Source organism: Mytilus californianus, unplaced genomic scaffold (genome assembly GCF_021869535.1).
Source record: "Mytilus californianus isolate M0D057914Y unplaced genomic scaffold, xbMytCali1.0.p SCAF_4, whole genome shotgun sequence".
In the NCBI taxonomy this organism is placed as follows: domain Eukaryota; kingdom Metazoa; phylum Mollusca; class Bivalvia; order Mytilida; family Mytilidae; genus Mytilus; species Mytilus californianus.
In genome coordinates, this window is record NW_026262690.1 from 84425977 (window position 1) to 84448601 (window position 22625).

At 32.2% G+C, this 22625-nt stretch overlaps 1 protein-coding gene across 1 annotated transcript; it reads left to right on the forward strand.

Annotated features, from left to right (window-relative positions):
* Positions 1 to 1701: 1701 nt before the first annotated feature.
* Positions 1702 to 20505, forward strand: LOC127737116 (carboxypeptidase Q-like). Its single transcript, XM_052247649.1, has 14 exons — positions 1702 to 1717; positions 2078 to 2158; positions 2597 to 2728; positions 4723 to 4784; positions 7436 to 7603; positions 9371 to 9535; positions 11440 to 11524; positions 12175 to 12278; positions 14064 to 14150; positions 14502 to 14573; positions 14933 to 14977; positions 15700 to 15775; positions 16070 to 16249; positions 17067 to 20505. The coding sequence occupies exons 1-14, from the start codon at positions 1702 to 1704 to the stop codon at positions 17171 to 17173; spliced, it is 1380 nt and encodes a 459-aa protein (XP_052103609.1). The 3' UTR covers positions 17174 to 20505.
* Positions 20506 to 22625: the final 2120 nt, after the last annotated feature.

The following is a 22625-nucleotide window of genomic DNA, read 5'->3' on the forward strand; positions in this document are numbered from 1 at the left end:
TAACTTTGTCAAAACATTCATGGAATTTTAGGAAATTTGGACTGAAGCTTGGTTATGACCAAAATACAGAGCAAAATTTTGAAAATATTTATTTTAATATTTCAATATTTTACTGATAAATTGACTTATTATTTTACAGTTAACAAGTAGATACAGTCTGACGTTAAAGTTTTTCAATCACCAATAACTTTGTCAAACCTCCATGCCAGGGATATTTTAGGAAATTTGGACAGAAACTTAGTTATGACAAAAATACAGTATTCAGAACAAAATTTTGCAAGTATTTATTTTCATTTCTCCGTATTTAACTGATAAATGGACTTAAGTTTTTTTTTACATTTAACAAATAGATACAGGCTTGGGTTAAAGTTTGTTACACATCAATTACTTTATCAAACCTTCATAGAATTTCATGAAACCTTGGCAGAAGCCTTTTTATTATTAAGAGATAATGTCTGAAGCAAGTAAACTTTTACACTGACAGCAGCTGAATCGAAGGCGAGACACACAGGGTTTCGCGAAAACCTTTACGAATTTTTGTGATATAAAATAATCATATGGTCACTAAGAAAACTTAGTTACAGACCTTTTATATTTTGTGTGCGGGATGCACATTTCATTCTTGCTGACTATACGGTAAGGCTTATGCATGAAGCAGGTTCCGAAAGAAATAGAGAATGCTAAATATTTATTTTATTGTCCATTCTTATGTACAAGGATTTATAACTAACATACGTCCTTGGTATGTATTTCCGAAGAATAATTGCAACTGTGCCACCACTTGTTTTAATATACATTCATTTGAACAATCCACAGTTCCGAACCCGGGCTTAAAGATCCTTTAAAAAATTGTGGACATGCCTTGATTTTGATAAGATGTACTATGATTTTAAGGAGTATAAATGTACTTAAATGGCATTATACTCATTTAAATAACTATTTTGAGGTATTAAGTTCATATGATAGAGGATTTAAATAGTCAAGCCAACCCCTCCCATGGGGCATATCTTGTAATCCCCAAAATCGGGATAGTTGGCATAACTGACTTAGACCACTCGACCATCTTAGCATATTCAAGGATTTGGCATATTATATGGAATTTTTATTTTGAAACAAATTCTTGTGGAATATGCTTTGTGTACATAGAAATTGTTTTGCAGGAATTTGACTGTACAATATGTTTTACTTACCTATTCGTTTTAGTATAACTACTAACCAACCTCTACGTGGTAAAGCTCAATGTACTCCAACTATTGGAGGAAGATATAGAGGAAAGGAGAAGGTTCTAGTGAAAGAGGTCATAATAGAGAACAAACTAAGAAGACTCATAATGATATTGCATTTCTTCCTGCTTATCAATTGTTTTCTTTATCAAGTTATAGGTTAATATTGATAAACAAGAGACGAACATGTTTCTTGTTGAGACACAAAATGCATATAGCTTTTCCTAGGCCTTAAAACTTTCCCAACTGCACAAGTTTACACTCAGAGTTTTTGAGGTGTAAACAGTTGTGTAGCCATTGTTGTCCATTTGTTATGATACAACTTATGATAAGGACGTCTTCCTGTTGAAGGAAGAATAATTGAAAAAACAATTAAAAAATAGCCTCAATAGACATCACAATGATTGGGCTAAATCTAATCATGAAAATGATTAACAGCTGGGACTGGAAACTATTAAAGATCTCTGTCTCTCATAAGATGCCCGTAAAAGACTGTATTTTGTTGCATTTCTCTGTTCAAACAAGGGTCTACTATTTTTCTAACTCTTCTCAGGACTGCTTATTGATTTTGCTATAAAAAGATGTATGACATTAGAAAAAACATCAAATGATTCTCTTTATAACACAGAGTAAAAAACAAAACCTTTTTGATAAAAATATCTTAATTTTTACAATTTATAATAAATAAACCCTCAAAACAGTATTTTTTTTTCTTTAACAACAAAAAATGATACCAAACAATACAATGTAAAAATGAATTTTCAGTATAACCTTTTGAAGTACTTAGGGATTTTACTGGAAAATCAATCAGCTTTCATTATAAGAATAAGACAATCATTGTTTTATTTTTGCAGGCAGATATGTGGAAACATTTGAACAGACTCCTCTGAAACAAAGATTTTTGGATGTCCATGATGAAGTAAAGAGTTATCAAGGTAGCTGAAATTGGAGACATTTTTTATTTAAGTCAGAAAAAGTTCTTGGTTATGTAGTGTATATTATCATTTGTTTGTAGAAGAGATTGATCAGACTTCTACATTTGTTAATGAATGCCAGTTCATTTCTGCATGTTTAAAAAGGGCTACTGTTTGATATATACATTCAGTTTATGTTCACCATGACACCAAAACCATATGTATTATGATAAATAGCTGAATATCTGAAAATTTTGATTTTATACTTGCAAATTTGCCAAATAAATTATAAATTCAGCAGCATTGTGTTTAAATATTGATTACAGAAAGTAACCCAACTTGGAGCTATTTGTTTTATTAAAAATCTGTCATTTGACATCTGGGTTTATATTTATGATTAACATGCTAATAAAATTTATAATTTAATTCATAGAATTGAACAATTACATGTATTTTTAGAAGTAGCTAATGCTATTATTAACCTGTCTGTCAATGGAAGAGCAAGAAATCAGTCCTATGATAGACTAGCTACTTTTGTTGACACGTTTGGTAGCAGAATAGCTGGCTCACAGAACTTAGAGAATGCTATTGGTAAGGATTTAAATGTTGATAAATGTTGAGTTACTTAGACTCTTTGAATTAAATACTTCAGTTCTTGAAATGAAAGTTATTTTCTCTTTTGTTTCTTCCTATTGATTTTAACTTTGAATTAGAATTTACAGTAGATTTATGTAATATTATTTAGAGAGCATTACCCCCAAATAACACAAAAACGGATGTCAAAATTTGTCTTTCGTTTTTGTCTCGCCTTGACGGAGTCAAAAAGCGAGACATAGGTATGCTGTTTCCGGTGTCGGCTGCGGTGGTGGCGGCGGCGTCAACAATGTATTAGTTTGTGATTAGGTCTAGTTCTTGTTGAACCACTAGTGGTAGGTCAATGATATTTGGTATGCAGTTGTATTAGCATTGGCACATCTCATTACCATGGATATTATTTGGCCCCGCCCCCCTCAGTCAAGGTCTATTGACTTTGAAACTTTGCTTAGTTTACATGTATTAGTTTGTGATTAGGTCAGTTTATGGGGAACCACCAGTGGTAGGTCAATGATATTTGGTATGCAGTTGTATAAGCATTGGTACATCTCATAACTGTGGAGATTATTTGGCCTCGCCCCCTCAGTCAAGGTCTATTGACTTTGAAACTTTGCTTAGTTTACATGTATTAGTTTGTGATTAGGTCAGTTTATGGAGAACCACTAGTGGTAGGTCAATGATATTTGGTATGCAGTTGAAACTTTGAAAAATAGTTTACAAGTTAATGTTTGTGTTTAGATTTGTTTAAAGGGAACATCTTTTGAAAAGTCAATGATATTTGGTTTGCAGTTTTATTAGCATTGGCAAATCTCATTTCCATGGAGATTGTTTAGCCCTGTACAATCAGTCATGGTTCATTGACTTTGAATATTTGCATAAATTACATGTTAAAGTATTTTTATTTTAATTTCAACATTTGCATTATCAAAATAACAAATAGGCAAGACATATCTCTGTGTTAACAGTTTATTGCTTATGTGCTTTGTCTATATGTCATTTTTTTGTTGAAATATTTGTTTGTTTTTATAGTGATTAAGATTATAACACAATGTTGACTGCTGTACCCCTATTTTTGACATTTTTGTCTCGCCTTGACGGAGTCAAAAAGCGAGACATAGGTATGCTGTTTCCGGTGTTGGCGTCAGTGGCGGCGATGGCAGCGTCAACAATGTATTAGTTTGTGTTTAGGTCTAGTTCATGGTGAACCACTAGTGGTAGGTCAGTGATATTTGGTATGCAGTTGTATAAGTATTGGCACATCTCATTTCCATGGAGAATATTTGGCCCCACCCCCTCAGTCATGGTCGTTTGACTTTGAAACTTTTACATAGTTTACAAGTTAATGTTTGTGTTTAGGTTTGTTTAAAGGGAACGACTTATGATAAGTCAATGGTATTTGGTATGCAGTTATAATAACATTGGCACATCTCATTTCCATGGAGATTGTTCAGCCATGTATCTTCAGTCATGGTTCATAGACTTTGAATGTTTGCATAACTTACATGTTAAAGTATTGCTATTTTAATTTCAGCATTTGCATTATCAAAAGTACAAAAAGGCGAGACATATCTCTGTGATAACAGTTTATTTTTCTTTTCTTTCAGACATTGTTGTCAGAAAAATGGAATTATATGCGACTGTCATACAAGTGAGAGGTTTAGCTAGCTATAAAACCAGGTTTAATCCACCATTTTCTACATAAGGAAATGCATGTACCAAGTCAGGATATGACAGTTGTTTTCCATTCATTTGATGTGTTTGAGCTTTTGATTTTGCCTTTTGAAAACCAGAGGTTTTCTGTTTTGATTTTTCCTTGGAGTTCGGTATTTTTGTTATTTTACTTTTGTGTACTTCAGAGAAATTGCTGAATAGCTTTACTTTTTTACATTATTGTGTCCAATTAGCTTTAACTGGTTAATTTTGTAGCATTTGATCGATTTTTTTTTCAAATGCATTGTCAATAACATCAGTTTAATTGCTGTTGCTTGTAGATTATATGTTAGATGAACTACAGAAAGATGGATTGGATAATGTTCATGGTGAAGATGTTACTGTAAGTTTATAATCAAATAATACTCACTCACTCATTGTGTCAGTACAAGGTCAAAAAAAGATTGCAGTGCAAGGTCATTAGTGAGTAAACAGTTTGTACTGTTTTATTCACATTGACAATACAAAATCTTCAGATGGTTGTTTTGGTTGTTGCCTCTGGTATATATATACATTTGATAAAAATAGAAGATGGTTAAGGGCAAGTGGTACAAAATGGATCTTACATTGATTTTTCCTTGAAATTATGACACAAAGTGAATGTGGATATACATGTATATGCAAAGAGAAAAATACCTTCATGACTAACTTTTCCAGATATTTCAATTTAGAATTTGCACGGTTTCACATAAACATAAGTGTTCCTGTGCTCATTTTTTGGCTTAAAACAGAAAACCTAGTTTTGTAAATGCTGCAGATCCCATTTCCTTTTTTGGTCCTTATTTATGTTGCTGTATATTCTTAATGCGACCTAGACATGCAGCTATTCCTGCTTTACATTAAAATGCTACAACTATTACTTGTTTGATGACATTAGTGATTTTTCTGTTAATTTTGAATGCTTATCATTAGTAATGTTGCGAAAACAACACATTGAATTTTGACATGTTATTATCCGCCTTGCTACTGTATTGTAAGCACATAAATGTCCATACTTAGAAATCTGTGAGTTACTTGCCATTTTGGTTAGTTTTTCCAGCATCTGGGGCAAAGCAGGACATGGATGTCAATTTTCTATTTAGTCATATTCTATATTCTAATGTTTAGCCCCAACAATTGTACTAACTTGAATGTTAATGTATCTTCTGATAGAGTATAGGAGTATACAGTATATAAACTACTAATTCACAAATCATAAAATATTACCTCAAGATTAATAACAATTCTTTGAATTGAAATTGATGTGATTTGCAGTTCAGTAAGTTGTATGGACATCTTGAAAAATCTGATATCTTTAAAAAAAAAAAGTAGGTCATCCTACATTTAATACTTTGATGTCTCGAATAGCATTTATTTTTGTCTACTGTCGCAGAAAGCTGGACATAGGGATAGTGATCCGGCGGCGGCTGCGTCATTAATTAACTACTTAAAAGCTTTATATTTTAGAAGGTGGAAGACCTAGATGCTTCATACTTTGTATATAGATGCCTTATGTTATGAAGTTTCTGTCAATCATATGTTCATTGTCCTTGACCTCATTTTCATGTTTCAGTGACTACTTGAAAAAAAGTTAAGATTTTTTGTAATATTAATTTCTCTCTTATTATGAGTAATTGTATAACTATATTTAGTATGTGCATATCTGCAAGGTTCTCATGCCTGTCAGACAGTTTTCATCTGACCTCGACCTCATTTCATGGATCAGTAAACAAGGTTAAGTCCATATATCAGATACTGTAAGCAATAGGTCTACTAAATTTGGTGTATGGAATGATTGTAAGGCATACATATCCAACTGGCAGATGTCATCTGACCTTGACCTCATTTTCATGGTTCATTGCTCATTGTTAAGTTTTTGTGTTTTGGTGTGCTTTTCTTAAGCTATAAACAATAGGTCAAGTATATTTGGTTTATGTATTAAATGTGTATATGTCTGTCTGGCAGGTATCATCTGACCTTGACCTCATTTTCATGGTTCGTTGGTCAATGTTAAGTTTTCATGTTTATTAAAGTTTGTTTCTTAAATACTATAAGCAATAGGTCAAATATATTTAATGCATAGATTGATTGTCATGTATACATGTCTGCCTGGCATAGTTCATCTAAACTTGACCTCATTTTCATGGTTCATTGGTCAATGTTAAGTTTTCCTGATTAAGTTTGTTTCTTAGAAATTATAATCAATAGGTCAGCTATATTTGGTGTATGGAATGATTGTAAGGTGTACATGTATTTCCGGTTTGCATTTTCTGACCTTGACCTCAATTTCTTGGATCATGTTAAGTTTATAAGATACTTGTAGTAAAGCTTTATATTTAGGACTAGCAACATAAAATCAATGGTCAGTAAAGCTTGCGAGAAATTTCAGCGTGTGCACTCTTGTTTCTATTCAATATGTTTGTAGAGATATTTATACTATATCATTGAAACTTTGTATACTGCTGTGATAGCATTCCTACATTTCAGATGTAAGCTGAATATAAGGTTATTCTCCTTTTACTATGCTTCAGAGATTTTGGAAGCTCTGTCATGCTAAATTGACAAATAATTTTCTAATTAAGTGTGCTTACAAATAATACTTATGATACATCATTGGTTTCTTTTTTGTATTGAACTTATTTCTGATAAATTTCAAAAAGAAAGTTAGTTTGGCTTGAGCTCTTTAGTCATTTTTCAAGAAATTTAAACTAATTGCGCTGTTTGAACTTCAAGTTTCTAATCAGTTTGATTTTAAATTGCTTATAAAGGAGATGATATCCACTCCTATATACATGACTAATATCACAGTCCGTTTAATTGCTTTTTCTTATTTTTGCTTTGTGAAAAAGCAGACAAAGCCTTACTTCTGTACCAACAGTTTTATATCACATGAAGGATGTACATTTTATTAACTTTCTGAATTTTTTGAAGGGAGAGAAGGATTTGGAAATTTGGGTTTCACAAAACATTCACTGTCTATATTTTATAACTCTTTTGGATACATATATTTTTTAGGTTCCACACTGGGTTAGGGGAGAGGAATATGCTACAATGCTTGAGCCTAGAAATCACAATCTGGCCATGCTAGGTCTAGGATCCAGCATAGCTACACCAGAAGATGGTATAACAGCTGAGGTTTTAGTTGTACGCTCCTTTGATGAGTTACATCAGAAAGCTGGTCAGGTAACTTCTTTATAACCACCTAATCAGGTAACTTCTTTATAACCACCTGATCAGGTAACTTCTTTATAACCACCTGATCAGGTAACTTCTTTATAAACACCTTATCAGGTAACTTCTTTATAAACACCTTTAAGTACATATTTCAGTGGTAAATAGATTTACCTACTGCAGTAGGCTAAAATATTTTATTGTACAGCTTACTTTAAATTTATTTGAATTGATTTTAGAAATAGATGTCTGCATGTAGCCCTTTTTAATTTCCTTAAAACTGATTTAGGGATAAAAAAGAAATCAGTAAAAATTTAAATTTTCTACAACTACATTTCTGATTATGATAACCTCGCAGGGATATTCCAAAAACATATGTAGTGTTTATATAGCTGAAGGGTGAAACCAGTTTTTTCTCTTTTTTGTCGAGTCTATAGATGCCTTATGATATGAAGTTTCCGTCTGTCATATGTCCATTGTCCTTGCCCTCATTTTCATGGTTCAGTGACTACTTGAAAAAAAAGTTAAGATTTTTTGTAATGTTAATTTCTCTCTTATTATGAGTAATAGGATAACTATATTTGGTATGTGCTTACCTTGCAAGGTCATCATGCCTGTCAGACAGTTTTCACTTGACCTCGACCTCATTTCATGGATCAGTGAACAAGGTTTAGTTTTCGTGGTCAAGTCCATATCTCAGATACTATAAGCAATAGGTCTACTATATTTGGTGTATGGAATGATTGTAAGGTGTACATGTCCAACTGGCAGGTGTCATCTGACCTTGACCTCATTTTCATGGTTCAGTGGTCATAGTTTAATTTTTGTGTTTGTGTCTGTTTTTCGAATACTGTATGCAATAGGTCAACTGCATTTGGTGTATGGAAATATTTTATGATGTACATGTCAGTCTGGCAGGTTTTATTTGACCTTGACCTCATTTTCACAGTTCATTGCTCAATGTTAAGTTTTTGTGTTTTGGTCTGTTTTTCTAATACTGTATGCAGTAGGTCAACTATATTTGTTGTATGGAAATATTTTACGATGTACATGTCAGTCTGGCAGGTTTCATTTGACCTTGACCTTATTTTCACAGTTCATTGCTCAATGTTACGTTTTTGTGTTTTGGTCTGTTTTTCTTAAACTTTAAGCAATAGGTCAACTATATTTGGTGTATGGAATGATTGTAAGGTGTATATCTCTTGTCTGGCAGGTATCATCTAACCTTCACCTCATTTTCATGGTTGATTGGTCAATGTTCAGTTTTCCTGGTTAACTTTGTTTCTTAGATACTTTAAGCAATAGGTCAACTATATTTGATGCATGGAATGATTTTAAGGTGTACATGTCTGTCTTGCAGGGTTCATCTGACCTTGACTTCATTTTCATGGTTCATTGGTCAGTATAGAATTTCCATGGTTTTGTCTGTTTCTTTTATACTATAAGCAATAGGTTATCTATATTCTGTGTATGGAATGATTGTATTAAAGGTGTACATGTATTTCCGGCTTGGTTTATCTGACCTTGACCTCATTTTCTTGGATAATATGTTAATGTGATACTTGCAGTAAAACTTTATATGTAGGACTATCAACATAAAATCAATGGTCAGTATAGTAGGTGAGACATTTCAGTGTGTGCACTCTTGTTATGATTTCTGTAACCTAAAAAAATTGTCTTAGCATTTAATTTTAAAGGCAGTCAACACCCCTCCATCTCCATTACATGCCTTTCAAAAACTCTCATCTGCCATTTAATATACTTTTCTACATTTTTCAGGCCAAAGGGAAGATAATTGTATATAATCAGAAGTGGGTCAAGTATGGTATTTCTGTGGAGTACAGATCACATGGTGCTGTGGAGGCAGCTAAAGTTGGTGGTGTGGCATCATTGATAAGGAGTGTTACTCCATTATCTATTAATAGTCCACATACTGGGTGGCAGGTACGTTTGTGTAAATATAACCATCACTTAAAAACATTGAATTCTTTGTCATTTGCTAATTTGTAATTAAATACATGATATATTTTTTCCCTTGTTGCCTTGTATCCAACTGATATCTGAATATTTGCATTGTTTAAGATCAAATATCTTGGACAGTTGATGTTTTAACACTATTACCATTTGGAGGTATACTCATATAGATATCCCAGTCTTAGAAACATGATCTTTGAATTTATAAAATCTAGAAAAGCCAGTTCTAGCATTTAACCCCTTGTAAAATATAAAATTCCGCTTAGTGAGGCTCCCGCAGGGTCAAAAACGACCTGCGACCTCCGGGCTTTTAAGAGGTGACTTTCGACCTGAGGGCCTTCTAAAAACGACCTGCGACCTGTAAAATTTGGAAAAAACGACCTCCGACTTCACAAATGGTAAAAACGACCTTGCCATCTGTCACACTTTTGTATACTTTATTATACTCCACTACACGCAGTAGAGAAGTATTACATGGTTGGGTATCCGTCCGTACTTCCATCTGTCTGACCGTCCCATGGTGGTATCCAGATGAAAACTTGAGAACAGATCAAAGATTTATTTCATTTGTTCCCAATTGTTTAGCACTATAAAGTACAAGTTAAGTTCGATTTTCATCTTAAATCAACATGCAGTTTTCAAATAATCAATTTTGAACTATTTGTGACCCTTTTTGTATCTATAGTCGGTTACAAGTCTTCATTTCATTGTTTCTAGAGCCTGATAAGCTATCAAATTGTCAAATTATGATCATTTTTGGACCATTTTTGTTTCTTAAAAAAGATTTAAGTTGGTCTGGGTTATTGCTTCAAATACATTATGGACACTATGGGCGATGGTCATCACTAGCCCATAGGGCGTCTCTGTGTGTGCTCCAAAGAGACAAATGTATCCAAGTAAGGTTGATGATCAGTTTCATGTATTATGTTCCGACAACATTGTTGCGGTAAATATAGTTTTTCGGTCTGTTCGTCCATCCGTTCGTTCGTCAGTTACACTTTGGTTTACCTTTGCGTTTAAGATGATTTCCTTAAAAGTTTCAAGTCGAATCTTCATGAAATTTTGTACCGTACTCTTTATCTATCATGATATGGTCTAACAACTGTGTAAAAATGGGGGAGTTCCATCGAAAATGGAAATAAGCGCTGAGCGGAACACCCCTGTCTTCAAGACATTTCCTTGCTGCCATCAGTCGTGTTCAAAGTATCTCAGTAGGTAAATCCAGCTCTACATCCCTGGTTATTTTATAAGAGTTCTGGGGACTTGCTCAATATGAATATTGTGTTGGATTAGTGAAATACTGAATGTTTGGTTGAAACTACTTTTCTGAAAAATCGAAAAGTTCAAGTCCTGTTTTGGTCTCAATATGGAAAAGAACGGATATGGGTTAATGGCACGAAGACATCACATATTGATCATTAAATGCCACACAAAAATAAATCTAGAGCTGACGACACGAACTTCAATAGAGCAGGAACTTCCCACTTACAGACAGCCATCTCTGGATGGCCTCAAACAAAACAAGAACAACTGAACCCAAGGGCACTGCAAAATGTCCAATATCTAATTTAAAACTAAAAGGTTTAATCAGGAACATATATGTCACTGGTTTAATAACATGAGAATCGACACAACAATGACTTAAATGGATCCTTTAAATATAAAAACACCTTCCGACCTCTATGTTAAAAAAAACGACCTGCGACCTGTACATTTCCCTTAAAAACGACCTCGCGACGAATTTAAAAGCGACCTTGCCACCTGAGGGGGGTACCCTGTGGGAGCCCCCTTAGTGTCTTATTCGTTTGAAGGTTTTGATTGTTATAGAGGATGAAACTGAATGAATGAATAATGAGGAAATCTGGTTTTGACAGGATTATGATAATAATGTAAAAAAGATCCCTACTGCCTGTATAACTGTAGAAGATGCTGAAATGATGGACAGAATGCAACAGAGAGGTAATTGATGTAAAAGTATTACAGTTTTTACTTTTTTAAGTGAATGGTTAAACCAAAATACATAACGTAGGAGTTGTCTAAATTTTGAAAAAAAAGATTTTGTATTATACCATCTCTAGGAGTGGGGCTACATTGTATTCAAAGGCCAATTTAGGGGTGGGGCAGGGGGACTCCCTTTATGGAGCTACATATATAATATAAATGCATAGACTTTTTACAAGTTTCACTCAAATGTTGGCCTTCTAGGGGCCCTCCCTTTTTAAAATCCTGGATCTATACCTGATAATCAACATGACTGTCTGCTCATCCATTTATTTTCCTTCCATTCATTCAACAAATATTTTCATCATTCTTTCTCAGAAACTACTGAACAGAATGACTTAATATTTGTTCAACAGCTGGACAGTGATGAGTTTTAGGGGGTGAGTTTTTTCGGATCTGTCAGACACCTACTTCCTGTGTTCTGATAATTTGAAATACAAGTAAGGGTATATAATGTTTTACAACAATATGTGCATTCATTCTTGTTTTAACTAAAGAATAATTACTGATAATGCATTTTAGTTTTTAGTTAAATATAAATTATTTAAGTCATAGTATAAATTATAGTTTAAAGTATACATAAAGCAAGTACATGTACATCTATTTAGGTTATAAGATAGTGGTGAAGTTAAAGATGAGTGCCAAAACATTACCTTCAGTGACATCCAGGAACACTATAGCAGAAATCAAAGGCAGTACCTATCCTGAACAGGTAATGGTCACCTACCTGATTTGGACCCTGAGTTCAATTTTCCTTATCACTCTGGCATTTAATTTGAAAATTGATACATTTTATACATTTGATATAAATTATGGGTTAGAAAAAAAATATTTCAGTGTATTTTTCTTTGTGAATATCAAATGACAACCAGTGGACATCTTACTACTTCCATATCAATTATCAATGTGACATTTATATGAAGGATTATTGTCTTTTAAATTGATTTAACCTCTGATACAGTTTCCAGTGAAAAAAATGAGAATATATCTCATTGTTGGGTGTTAAATGGGGGACAAATGGTTCCTTTCTAGATTATTTGTTTATTTTGATTAAATTATGTTGTTTGATTACTGTTTCATTGATGTGTAATAGAGAGAATACTGACATAAAGAGGTCTTGTTATCGGACTCCTTTTAAACTTACATCCCAGCTCCTTTGTTCTACCAGGGGTGATCTGAGCCTGATCATCCCTACCAGATCACCCCAGCTTGAGTTTCTTTGTTTTGCATGCTTTCCTTTGTTTTGAAACATTTTGGGAGGAATAAAATTTAGAATTATATATTGAGAAAAGACACACTTTCAAAATTTATGTAGAAAAAATCCATTATCTATGCTCGGATTCGAACTCAAGACCTTTAGCATATCAACCCACGACACATACCCCTACACCAGGACGACTGGATACCAACTCTCAGAAATTTAACATATTTAAAGGAAGCAAGATATTTTTTTAAGTGGGGCGAGTTGGCAGACCTTTATTCAGTGTGATTTTAACCCTTTTCATAAATAAGGCGAGTTGTCAGACTGATTGTTCAATGGGATTTTACCCTTTTTCATAAGTGGGGCGAGTTGGTAAACAAGAGTGGGGCAATTTTTTAGAAAGTGGTGATTTAGTGTGGGCCGAATGGCCATTGGGGCGAGTTGACATGGTTTCATGATAAACATCGTGTTCGGGGGTCATAAAGGGTATATATTATATAATAATATATAACTTATATTATAATGGTTGTGTGGCGTCCTAAACTAGATTTTATGAATTGTAAATGGTTTTTCGTCTAATCTAAAACAGCTGGGATGTAAAATAGTTATCCCATTCGGACTTGGTGTGTCAGTGTTAGATCACCCTCTGGCCTCCGGCCATCGGGGGATCTTACACTGACACAACGCGTCCTCATGGGATAACTATTACTGAATTTTACTGTGTGTATTGCTGTGTGTTTGTTTATTCCACATTGGCTAAAGGTATAGGGGAGGGGTTGAGATCTCACAAAATATGTTTAACCCCGCTGCATTTTTGCACCTGTCCCAAGTCAGGACCCTCTGGCCTTTGTTAGTCTTGTATGTTTTTTTTATTTTGGTTCATTTATATGTTTATGAGTTTAGTGTGACGTCCAATTTGGCTGAAATAGTTAATATACATTATTGTTTAGGGGCCAGCTGAAGCCCGCCTCAGGTTGCGGGATTTTCTCGCTGTGTTGAAGACCCATTGGTGGCCTTGGGCTGTTTTCTGCTCTTTGGTCAGGTTGTTGTCTCTTTGACACATTCCCTGTTTCCATTCTCAATTTTACTCTAAACACAATAGCTTCAATGGAGCTTTTGTTAGTTGAAGTGTCTCACTGATGCTTATTCCACAATGTCCACATCATCTTTTTATTATTGAATGTTGGCACTGTTTAATACATTTTCATGAAATGATAATGTTAAACTACAAAAATACTACCATCGTTGATGAAGCCAGAAACCATCTTATCTAACAGCTTTGTTTTTGTCTGACAGATTGTGTTGGTCAGTGGACATTTAGACAGTTGGGATGTAGGACAAGGTGCTATGGATGATGGTGGTGGAGCATTTATATCATGGCAGGTATGTACAGCATATTATGTTTTAGTCCTTTAGAATTTTAATTGAATGATGTATATAGCCATTTAAAATTTCAATTATTTGAACAAATTTCTTTTCTGTTGTTTATATTTATATTGACTTAACAAAACTTTTTCAAGAGAATTTGATTAAGTTAGACCAAATAAATGCTATGTTGATAGTATCTAGTATCTATGACCCTTTTAATTGTGTAGAATTCAGGCAAGTGCCTCTTACAAAAGATTGGTACTTACACTGATTTACACAAAAATTTGCAATTTGAACTGGAGCTGATGAGATCAAATTGATCAGTTGGGAAAAACATCAAAGACTGCTAATTCTTTTTTCATTTAGGCACTATCATTGATCAAGCAGTTAGGATTACGACCAAAGAGAACAATTAGACTGGTGATGTGGACTGGCGAGGTATACACTATGTTCTGTTTCCATATAATTTTAGAAGGTTTTTTTAAAATTTTTATAAAAAAATAAAAATTGATAATTTTATAGTAATTTCATACGTTCACTCCAGCACCTGAATACTGTATGAACGAATTTTAATCTTTTACTGTTGACCAAAATACTTTTTTCATTGGTTTATTACATTGTTTTTAATGTATAGACCCTGAAACCTCAAATTACAAAAGTAAAAACACTGTTTTTTTTCACATCCTGCAAAAATTGGAATCACCATGCCTTTTTTAAAGTTAAATAGATAAAGCCAAAATTAAGCTGTCAGTGACATATTTCAACAAAAATAAGTTTTATGAACCATTTCTTTAAAGGAAGAAGGTGGTTTTGGTGGCAATGAATATTACAACAGACACAAAGTAAGTATACTTTATAATACAGATCACATGTATGGAAAATGTAAGGTAAATATCAATTAGACAGCAACCTAACAAGACAAGTTAATCCAAATAAAAATCTAGAGGTCACCATATGTCCTTGAACAACTGACAAGCACTGAACTGCTTTAGGAAAGTAACATCTAAAAGAGACATCAAACTCAAAAATTGAAATCTTCTAAAAATATCTCCATCTTTCTACACTTGTCTTTGTTAAAAGATGTGACATTTGTTTTTTGAAGTCACATTGGTCATCTGGAATATTCAGAAAATAAATATACTTAATTGCCATAAGTAAGGGGAATTCAGAGTTACGGCAATAAAAGCGCTGTTCCTTTGCTTATTGTGTGTTTTTTTGCTGTGCATGTACTGATTTTGTGTTATGGATGGATACCCCATATCCTTTGTTTTTCTATTACAGGGATTTTTTAGCAAAAATTCTTCAATTAAAAGACTATATTATATTTCCACAAAAGATAAATGAAAAAATTAAATGCACCAAAAATATTATTATTTTGCACATTTTATAGAAACAAATATATACTTTTTTTTGTCTTATATGGTAAAAACAAGAATAGGCATATTAGCAATAATAAGCATAATATTAATATTATTAGTGATAATTAAGATTGAATACACCCTATTTTTTTATGATATAAAGGTTAATTTGCAATGGCAGTATATTTCATCACTTCTATTTTCAGAAAGATATAGCTAATTATGATATGGTTTTAGAATCAGACGAGGGTACATTTACAGCACTAGGAATGAATTTTCAAGGTACATTATCCATAATGGCTCTAATTATGCAATTTAAGAATATCAATGTGATGAGCTAGATAGTTTTTATAACAGTGCAAATACCTAAGTATTGTGAGAGTAATGTTATTGAAGGATGCTTATGTAAAATCTTTTATATGAAAAAAAAATTTACTTCAAATTATACGTCACACTAGAATAGAGAATGGTCACGGGATTGTATCAGAGAGACAACAACCCGACCAAAGAGCAGAAAACAGAACAACTAGTATATTTTCTTTAATACAATGTAGGATTATACCGATACATTTTTAGGAAACCACAAAGCTATGGAAATAATGGGTTCCATTGTTGATTTATTAAAACCTATCAATGCCACAGCTTTAAAGAAAGGAGGTGGAGGTGAAGATATAACTCTGTGGATGAATGCAGGAGTTCCTGGTGGCAGTTTAATGAATGCTAATGAAAAATACTTTTATTTTCATCATACAGATGGTAATTATCTCCCTTTATAATACATTCTATTTGCATACTGGTGGGTACTTTCTTTTATACAAAATTGCATGGATTTGTAATAAAAAAGTGTAAAGGAGATTTTTTATAGAGAGTTGTTTTAGTATGGAGGTTAAAAAATAATATCAAGTAACATTTTATCTTGGCATATGCCTAGTCTTTCTTGCTTGCAAAGTAGATAGGCAAATTGAGCAATGTATCAAATTTTGCAAAATATGGCTTGAATTTAAACTTTATCATACAATATGAAAAAAGGCACCAATTTTGTTCTAAAATGGATCTATTTCAAAAGCCTAACTTCTAAGTAAAACAAATCACTTCATCATGTTACATAATGGACTCCAAAGTCAACAAATATTGGAGATCTTTTAAAAATATGATGATATTATGCATTTTTCTATACTAAAAGCTTAAGGAAAACTTTGGCTGCAATCTACGTTCTGTAAGGAAAAGGTGCCAAGGTTAATGATGCATCAATTGACACACAAAAATTGAAGATTGGGGATGGCAGCCAAGGGTAATTTTGCTAAAATCTATTATAAATTTTGAAAAAAAATGGACCAAAACAAATGTTACAACACAACTTATGCATGATTTGGAGGTCATAACTTTGTAATTAATTGTGAGGGGCTAACAAGAAGTTTTTTGTATAAATAGTAATATTACAATTAATTCTATGTGAAATTTGTAATATGTTGGTCTGATTGAAAAAATGAAAAAAATATTTGGGCCAATTTTAGCTCCTTTGCATGTAATTATAATTTTTTATGCAAATCTAAACCAGTATTGAATATTTCAGGTGATACAATGACAGTACAGGATCCTGTGGCAATGAACCTCTGTTCAGCAGTTTGGGCTGTTGTGGCTTATACTGTTGCTGACCTAGAAGAAATGCTACCTAGATAAATATTTATCTCTAAAAAATATCTTGTTAACTTAAATTGCTGATCTTGAAGAAATGTATCCCAGATAATTATTTATCTCTAAAATTTATCTTGTTAACTTTGTTGATCTTGAAGAAATGCTTCCCAGATGAATATTTATCTCTAAAATTTATCTTGTTAACTTAAATTGCTGATCTTGAAGAAATGTATCCCAGATAATTATTTATCTCTAAAATTTATCTTGTTAACTTTGTTGATCTTGAAGAAATGCTTCCCAGATGAATATTTATCTCTAAAATTTATCTTGTTAACTTAAATTGCTGATCTTGAAGAAATGTATCCCAGATAATTATTTATCTCTAAAATTTATCTTGTTATCTTTGCTGATCTTGAAGAAATGCTATCTAGATAAATATGTATCTCTAAGAACTATGTATATTTAATCTATAAGATAATCAATTTTAACTGTATAAAATTCATGCATTTAATGTTCAGGATTATGCTCATTGTGATAGAGACTGTTCTGTTACTCACTCACGGTAATTGAAAAATTAAAAACATTTTTTTATTATTCAAGTCTTACCTGAAATTTATATGAACATGTCTATTCAGTTTTATGATTTATTTATGTGCTAATGTATAAATAGAATAATACAAATTATCTCTACTTTGTAAGTAGCCATTTGTGTGTTGAGGAATTTATGAATTAGAAAATTTTTATGAAACAAATTAGAAAAATTCAGACATGCCAACTTATCCAATTTGTGTGGGATTATTCCCAATGAAGATGTTGACCTGACTCTTGAAATCTCCTCTATTTTACTCAAAAAGGATTTCAAAATGGTTAAAATGGCATTTAAGCACATATATAATCATTCAAGGCCTTGTGTATTAGATTAGGATGTGTAAAGAGATATATAAGGTCCTCTTGTTCATAAATTCCACATGAAGATTTTGGCCCTCCTTTTCTTTAGGGGAAAAATCCCATATCAAGCTATACTTAAGTAACCCTGACATAACATTTGCTCTACCATAATTGTACCTTACAGTTATCCTTAAAGTAAAGAAAGTCAGATTTTGAGAAGTTGGTAGGTATGTATAATTTAGGTATCATCGATGAACAAAATCATGGTATATTAGCTTTTATATTAGATTCCTTATGAAGTTTTCTTGTTAATTTTTTTTTTGTATACAAGTTATGTATTTAAAATGTGATTTATTTGTTTATTTATTGTTTGCACAATTTGCCTTTTGTACAATAGTTTCAGTCCTGATCAATGTAATTTTTTCAACCGGATATGGCAACAATTTGAGAAAGGACCATGCAGTATCTAAGGTTAAAAAAAGTATTTTTTTATACATGAAATTGTCTACATTCCTTATAATTGTTATATAATAGTATCATTAGTAAATGTGTTGTTTCATTTTAATTTATTATAAGTTATACTATGTTTTAAATTGACATATAATTCATGGAATTTTCATAATGGTTTAAATACTTTAATACATTGGAGTACTGTGATTTCATTTATTTTTGTGGATATTTAATTTCATGGTTTTGCAAAAGTCTGCATACAAGCCTAGAGAAATATGTACTTATTTTGTACATAAATCAGGCTGTAAGAACCCCCCTTCTTTTTGGTGATCAATGCTTTTGAATGGGGAGATATGGTTTGAAACCCCCCCCCCCCCCTCCCCCTTTATCCTGGGTTGGAACCCCCCTTTTAAAAATGGCTGAATCTGCCCATGTATTGTCATACAAAGTTTGCATTTTTTATATGTATTGTATATGAGACTATTGATTATTTTCATGACCTGTCTTTGAATCTCAAACTATCTTTATTTAACTGGTCTTGGAGGGCAGCGGAAGCATTTTTAAGAGAGCATAAGGGGAAATCAAAAATCTAAGTGATTATATTGATCATTTTAGAGAAACTTAATTTACATTTCTTAGCTAGTTCTATCTAAATTTTTTATATAAAAAAAGATTGTCTTACAGAGTTAACAAAATTAAAGCAGTCCTAAGTAACAAGAAATAAGTGTGTATAAAAAGAAAACAGTTTTACCTTTACTCCTCCATGCAAAAAAATCTAAAAATGCCCAAATCCTCTTTTATATATGAAGGTGTTAAATTTATTTCAAATTGAAATACTCTGTATTCTGATAGCAACATGGGTAAGAATACTTACAAAAAAAATTAAAGTATGATAAATATTTTTATTTTCATCTTACAGATGGTAGTTATGTCCCTTTATGATAAAGAATTCTTATAACAATTTTAAGGATCTATAAGGTTTTTTTTGTATATTAAAATTTCTAACAAATTACTCTATTTCTTTAAATTATTAAACTACCCGAGGTTTTAAGACAACCTCAGTATACTACAGTATCCATCCAGCTTGTACTGTTAGAAGGTGTTGGTTCACTCGTGTATATCTTTAAATTAGTGTTAACTTTTATAAAATATGGTTGATAAATTGCTTCTGCATTTCAAGATCTTTTTTGTCTCATCTCTGACAAATGCTGCAGACAGCAAGACAGTTCTTTCATCAGTGGCAACAATGACAGTATAACTTTTACAATGCTTTTTCATTTTAGAAGAGCTAGTTCATTTCATATTTTTAAAAATACCTTAGGCTCTGAAGTTTTTGTCTGGCAAATGTCAGCTTTCCTGAACTTCATTCAACAAAGACACACACCATAATATCTCTGTTTAAGTTTTCATGATGTGGTGGTTATTCTCAGAAATTGGAATGTCTAATTCCACAACATAATCTTTTATAATAACTTAGATGTTTCACTTGAGGTCTAAGTCCATCAAACTCAAAGCTTAATTCATGTTTCAGAGTTCAGTAACTCATGTTTAGTTTTTTTTGTTTTAGCCAATATATGTTATTACAAAGTTATCATTTAGAATCACCAAATTATGTACTGTGTAAATAGCTGCCTAACAGGGGTCACTTGATAATCATATTGACCTTGTTTCATTGTCAAGTGAATCACTTTGTAGATTGGTCAGTTTCTCAGCAACTTTCAGTAATAGGTCAACCATATTTTGCCTACTTGTTCATAGTCAGGCATACCGTGGATTCATAATCATTAATGGGATACCAAATTTCATGGATTTCTTCAGCATAGGTGAACCATTAATTTAAATGTTTAATGAAGTACAAGTTTTTTATAGGCATGTATGCAGACTTTTTATGATAAGGTCAGTTTTTATGAATCTCCGTGTAAGTCTAATTCGTGTTTGTGGAGATAGACCTTGTACCAGTCTTTCCACTCCAATCTTGTTAATAATCTGAATGCTTATTATGACTTTTATAAATTTAATAAAATCATATATTTTCTGAACACATGATTTTGTACTCTTTTAAGATTTTATGAAGAGTATTTCAGAGTCCATTTAATTCAAATGTATGAACATCTCCTTATGGTTAGAATCATTGTGAATTAAGTGTATAATTCAGCGAGAAAGAACAGCTCTCATGCCTTAGTCTTTAATGCAGTTTTCCTTTGCATATTCTTTCCATTGCTAACAATTGTCTCAGTGGTCTCATTGTGGAAGGCAAGTGTTAAATATTGTGGGTTTAAAAACAAGACTTTAAAATCTGTATCTGCTGCCACTCTACCAAGCACTCATTGTTCAGGACTCTTGGTTCCTAAACAGAGTAATATGACTATATAGGTTGATATGTCTTCATGCAAATTATTGTTACCATGTGAGCTAGCACAATATTGTCAAACACAACATGTTGGTCTAGTTCAAGTAATATCTGTTGGTTGATGTTAAATAGCCAATCAACCAATTGATAAGGCACTAACCATTCAACTTTGAAGGGGGTGGAAGCATGGTGATCTTTAAAAAAAAAATTTTTCAAAATTTTTTGAAAAGAATAAGTTGTTTCCGAAGGGAAAAAAATAAAAAAATGCTTGTTACATTGAAAATTATGTACATATAAAATTTTTTCCATCAAAAATATTCTTTATCCTGTATGGTATTACTTATAAAAATAAAAATAAAAATGTCCCCATGCATCCCCCACCCCCCTGAATCCTGCCAAAGAAAAAAAAATATAAATGGTTGATGCTCTTCTGACTTGATATTTGCATTTGCAAAAAAAAAAAGGAAGGTATATGCAAATTTTAATTCACTACTTCCAACTTATGAATATTAAACTATTAAAAAAAACAGACATATCAAGAAATAATATCAATATCATTTTTCAATTAACATTATGAATAATTGTATGTAACTATAATCAAACAAAGACATAGGTTTGGGTGATGTACAAAAAAAAAACTTGTTTAACCCGCAACACACTCATGTGTCTAGCCAAGTCAGGAACTGCTTAAGTGGTTGTATCTTGGTAAATTTTAAATGTTTTTAGTCATTTAGTGAGTTTGTTTTTGATGGCAGATCTTTTATAGTATCGTTAATTTTATTCATAATGATTTAAGATTCTTAACGATATAGAGCTTGACACATTTTATAGACACCTGTTTATTGGCAAAGACAGTATATTGTTCTCTATGGTGTTTTTGTGTCCTTGGATGGCTGGCTTATTGATGTATTATACCTCAATATTTTTTTTTTATCTATATACAAAGTTGTACATCTATACTACTAAAAGAAGAGACGATTTCATTGAGCCGCAACTCCTCTGAAACCATACAAAGTCGGAAATATTTGTGATATGACATATAAATGTAGTGCTTTGTACTTCCTAAATTTGTCTTTGAAACAATCTTTTTTCCACAGAAAACGCCAAGTTTTGAGAAAATACCCAAATTCGGAGACCATTAGCAATCTGTGTCTTATATTCTTTCGCGCATGATCAGTCGACATATCAAAGAATTCAACTTTATATATAACTAATATAGGACAATGGTGTTGATTAAAAATTACACCATTCCAGGCCCTTTTGTTTTCCACATAACTAATATTATCAATAATTAACAACTTCCGGGTCGATACAGATACCAAAGGTATATGTCACCTGTTACCTATTACGTTCCGCATCTGTCAGGCGCACTACCGTTTGCTATATACACGGGTCATTAACACACCTAAACTTCATCATTATACAGGGTTGACATTACTAAATTCAATCATTGTCACATTGTTTCCGTTTGTAGTTTTTTAATCAGTTTTACTTATAAGATAACAATACACATACTAAAAATCTAGACTTGAAATAAAGGGGTAGGTACAGTTTCAAATTTGTAAGCCGGCATAACGTAAAAACAGCGAATTAAAGAATTCAACTTTATATATAACTAATATAGGACAATGATGTTGATTACAAATTACACCACTCTAGTCCCTTTTGTTTTTCAAATAATAAATACTACAAATAATTAATAAGATCTAGGTCGAAGGGTTCAAACAGAGAGATTTTAAAAGCAGAGAAAACCGTGCCTCTTATAATCAACATGACTTTATCATATGACAATACCAATACTAAAAATCC

Excerpts from the sequence above, each read along its gene's own strand:
- LOC127737116 (XM_052247649.1), top strand. Across the intron at positions 2,159-2,596 it reads TGAAGTAAAGAGTTATCAAG|AAGTAGCTAATGCTATTATT; the intron begins GTAGCTGAAATT and ends ATGTATTTTTAG. Across the intron at positions 15,776-16,069 it reads ACTAGGAATGAATTTTCAAG|GAAACCACAAAGCTATGGAA; the intron begins GTACATTATCCA and ends ATACATTTTTAG.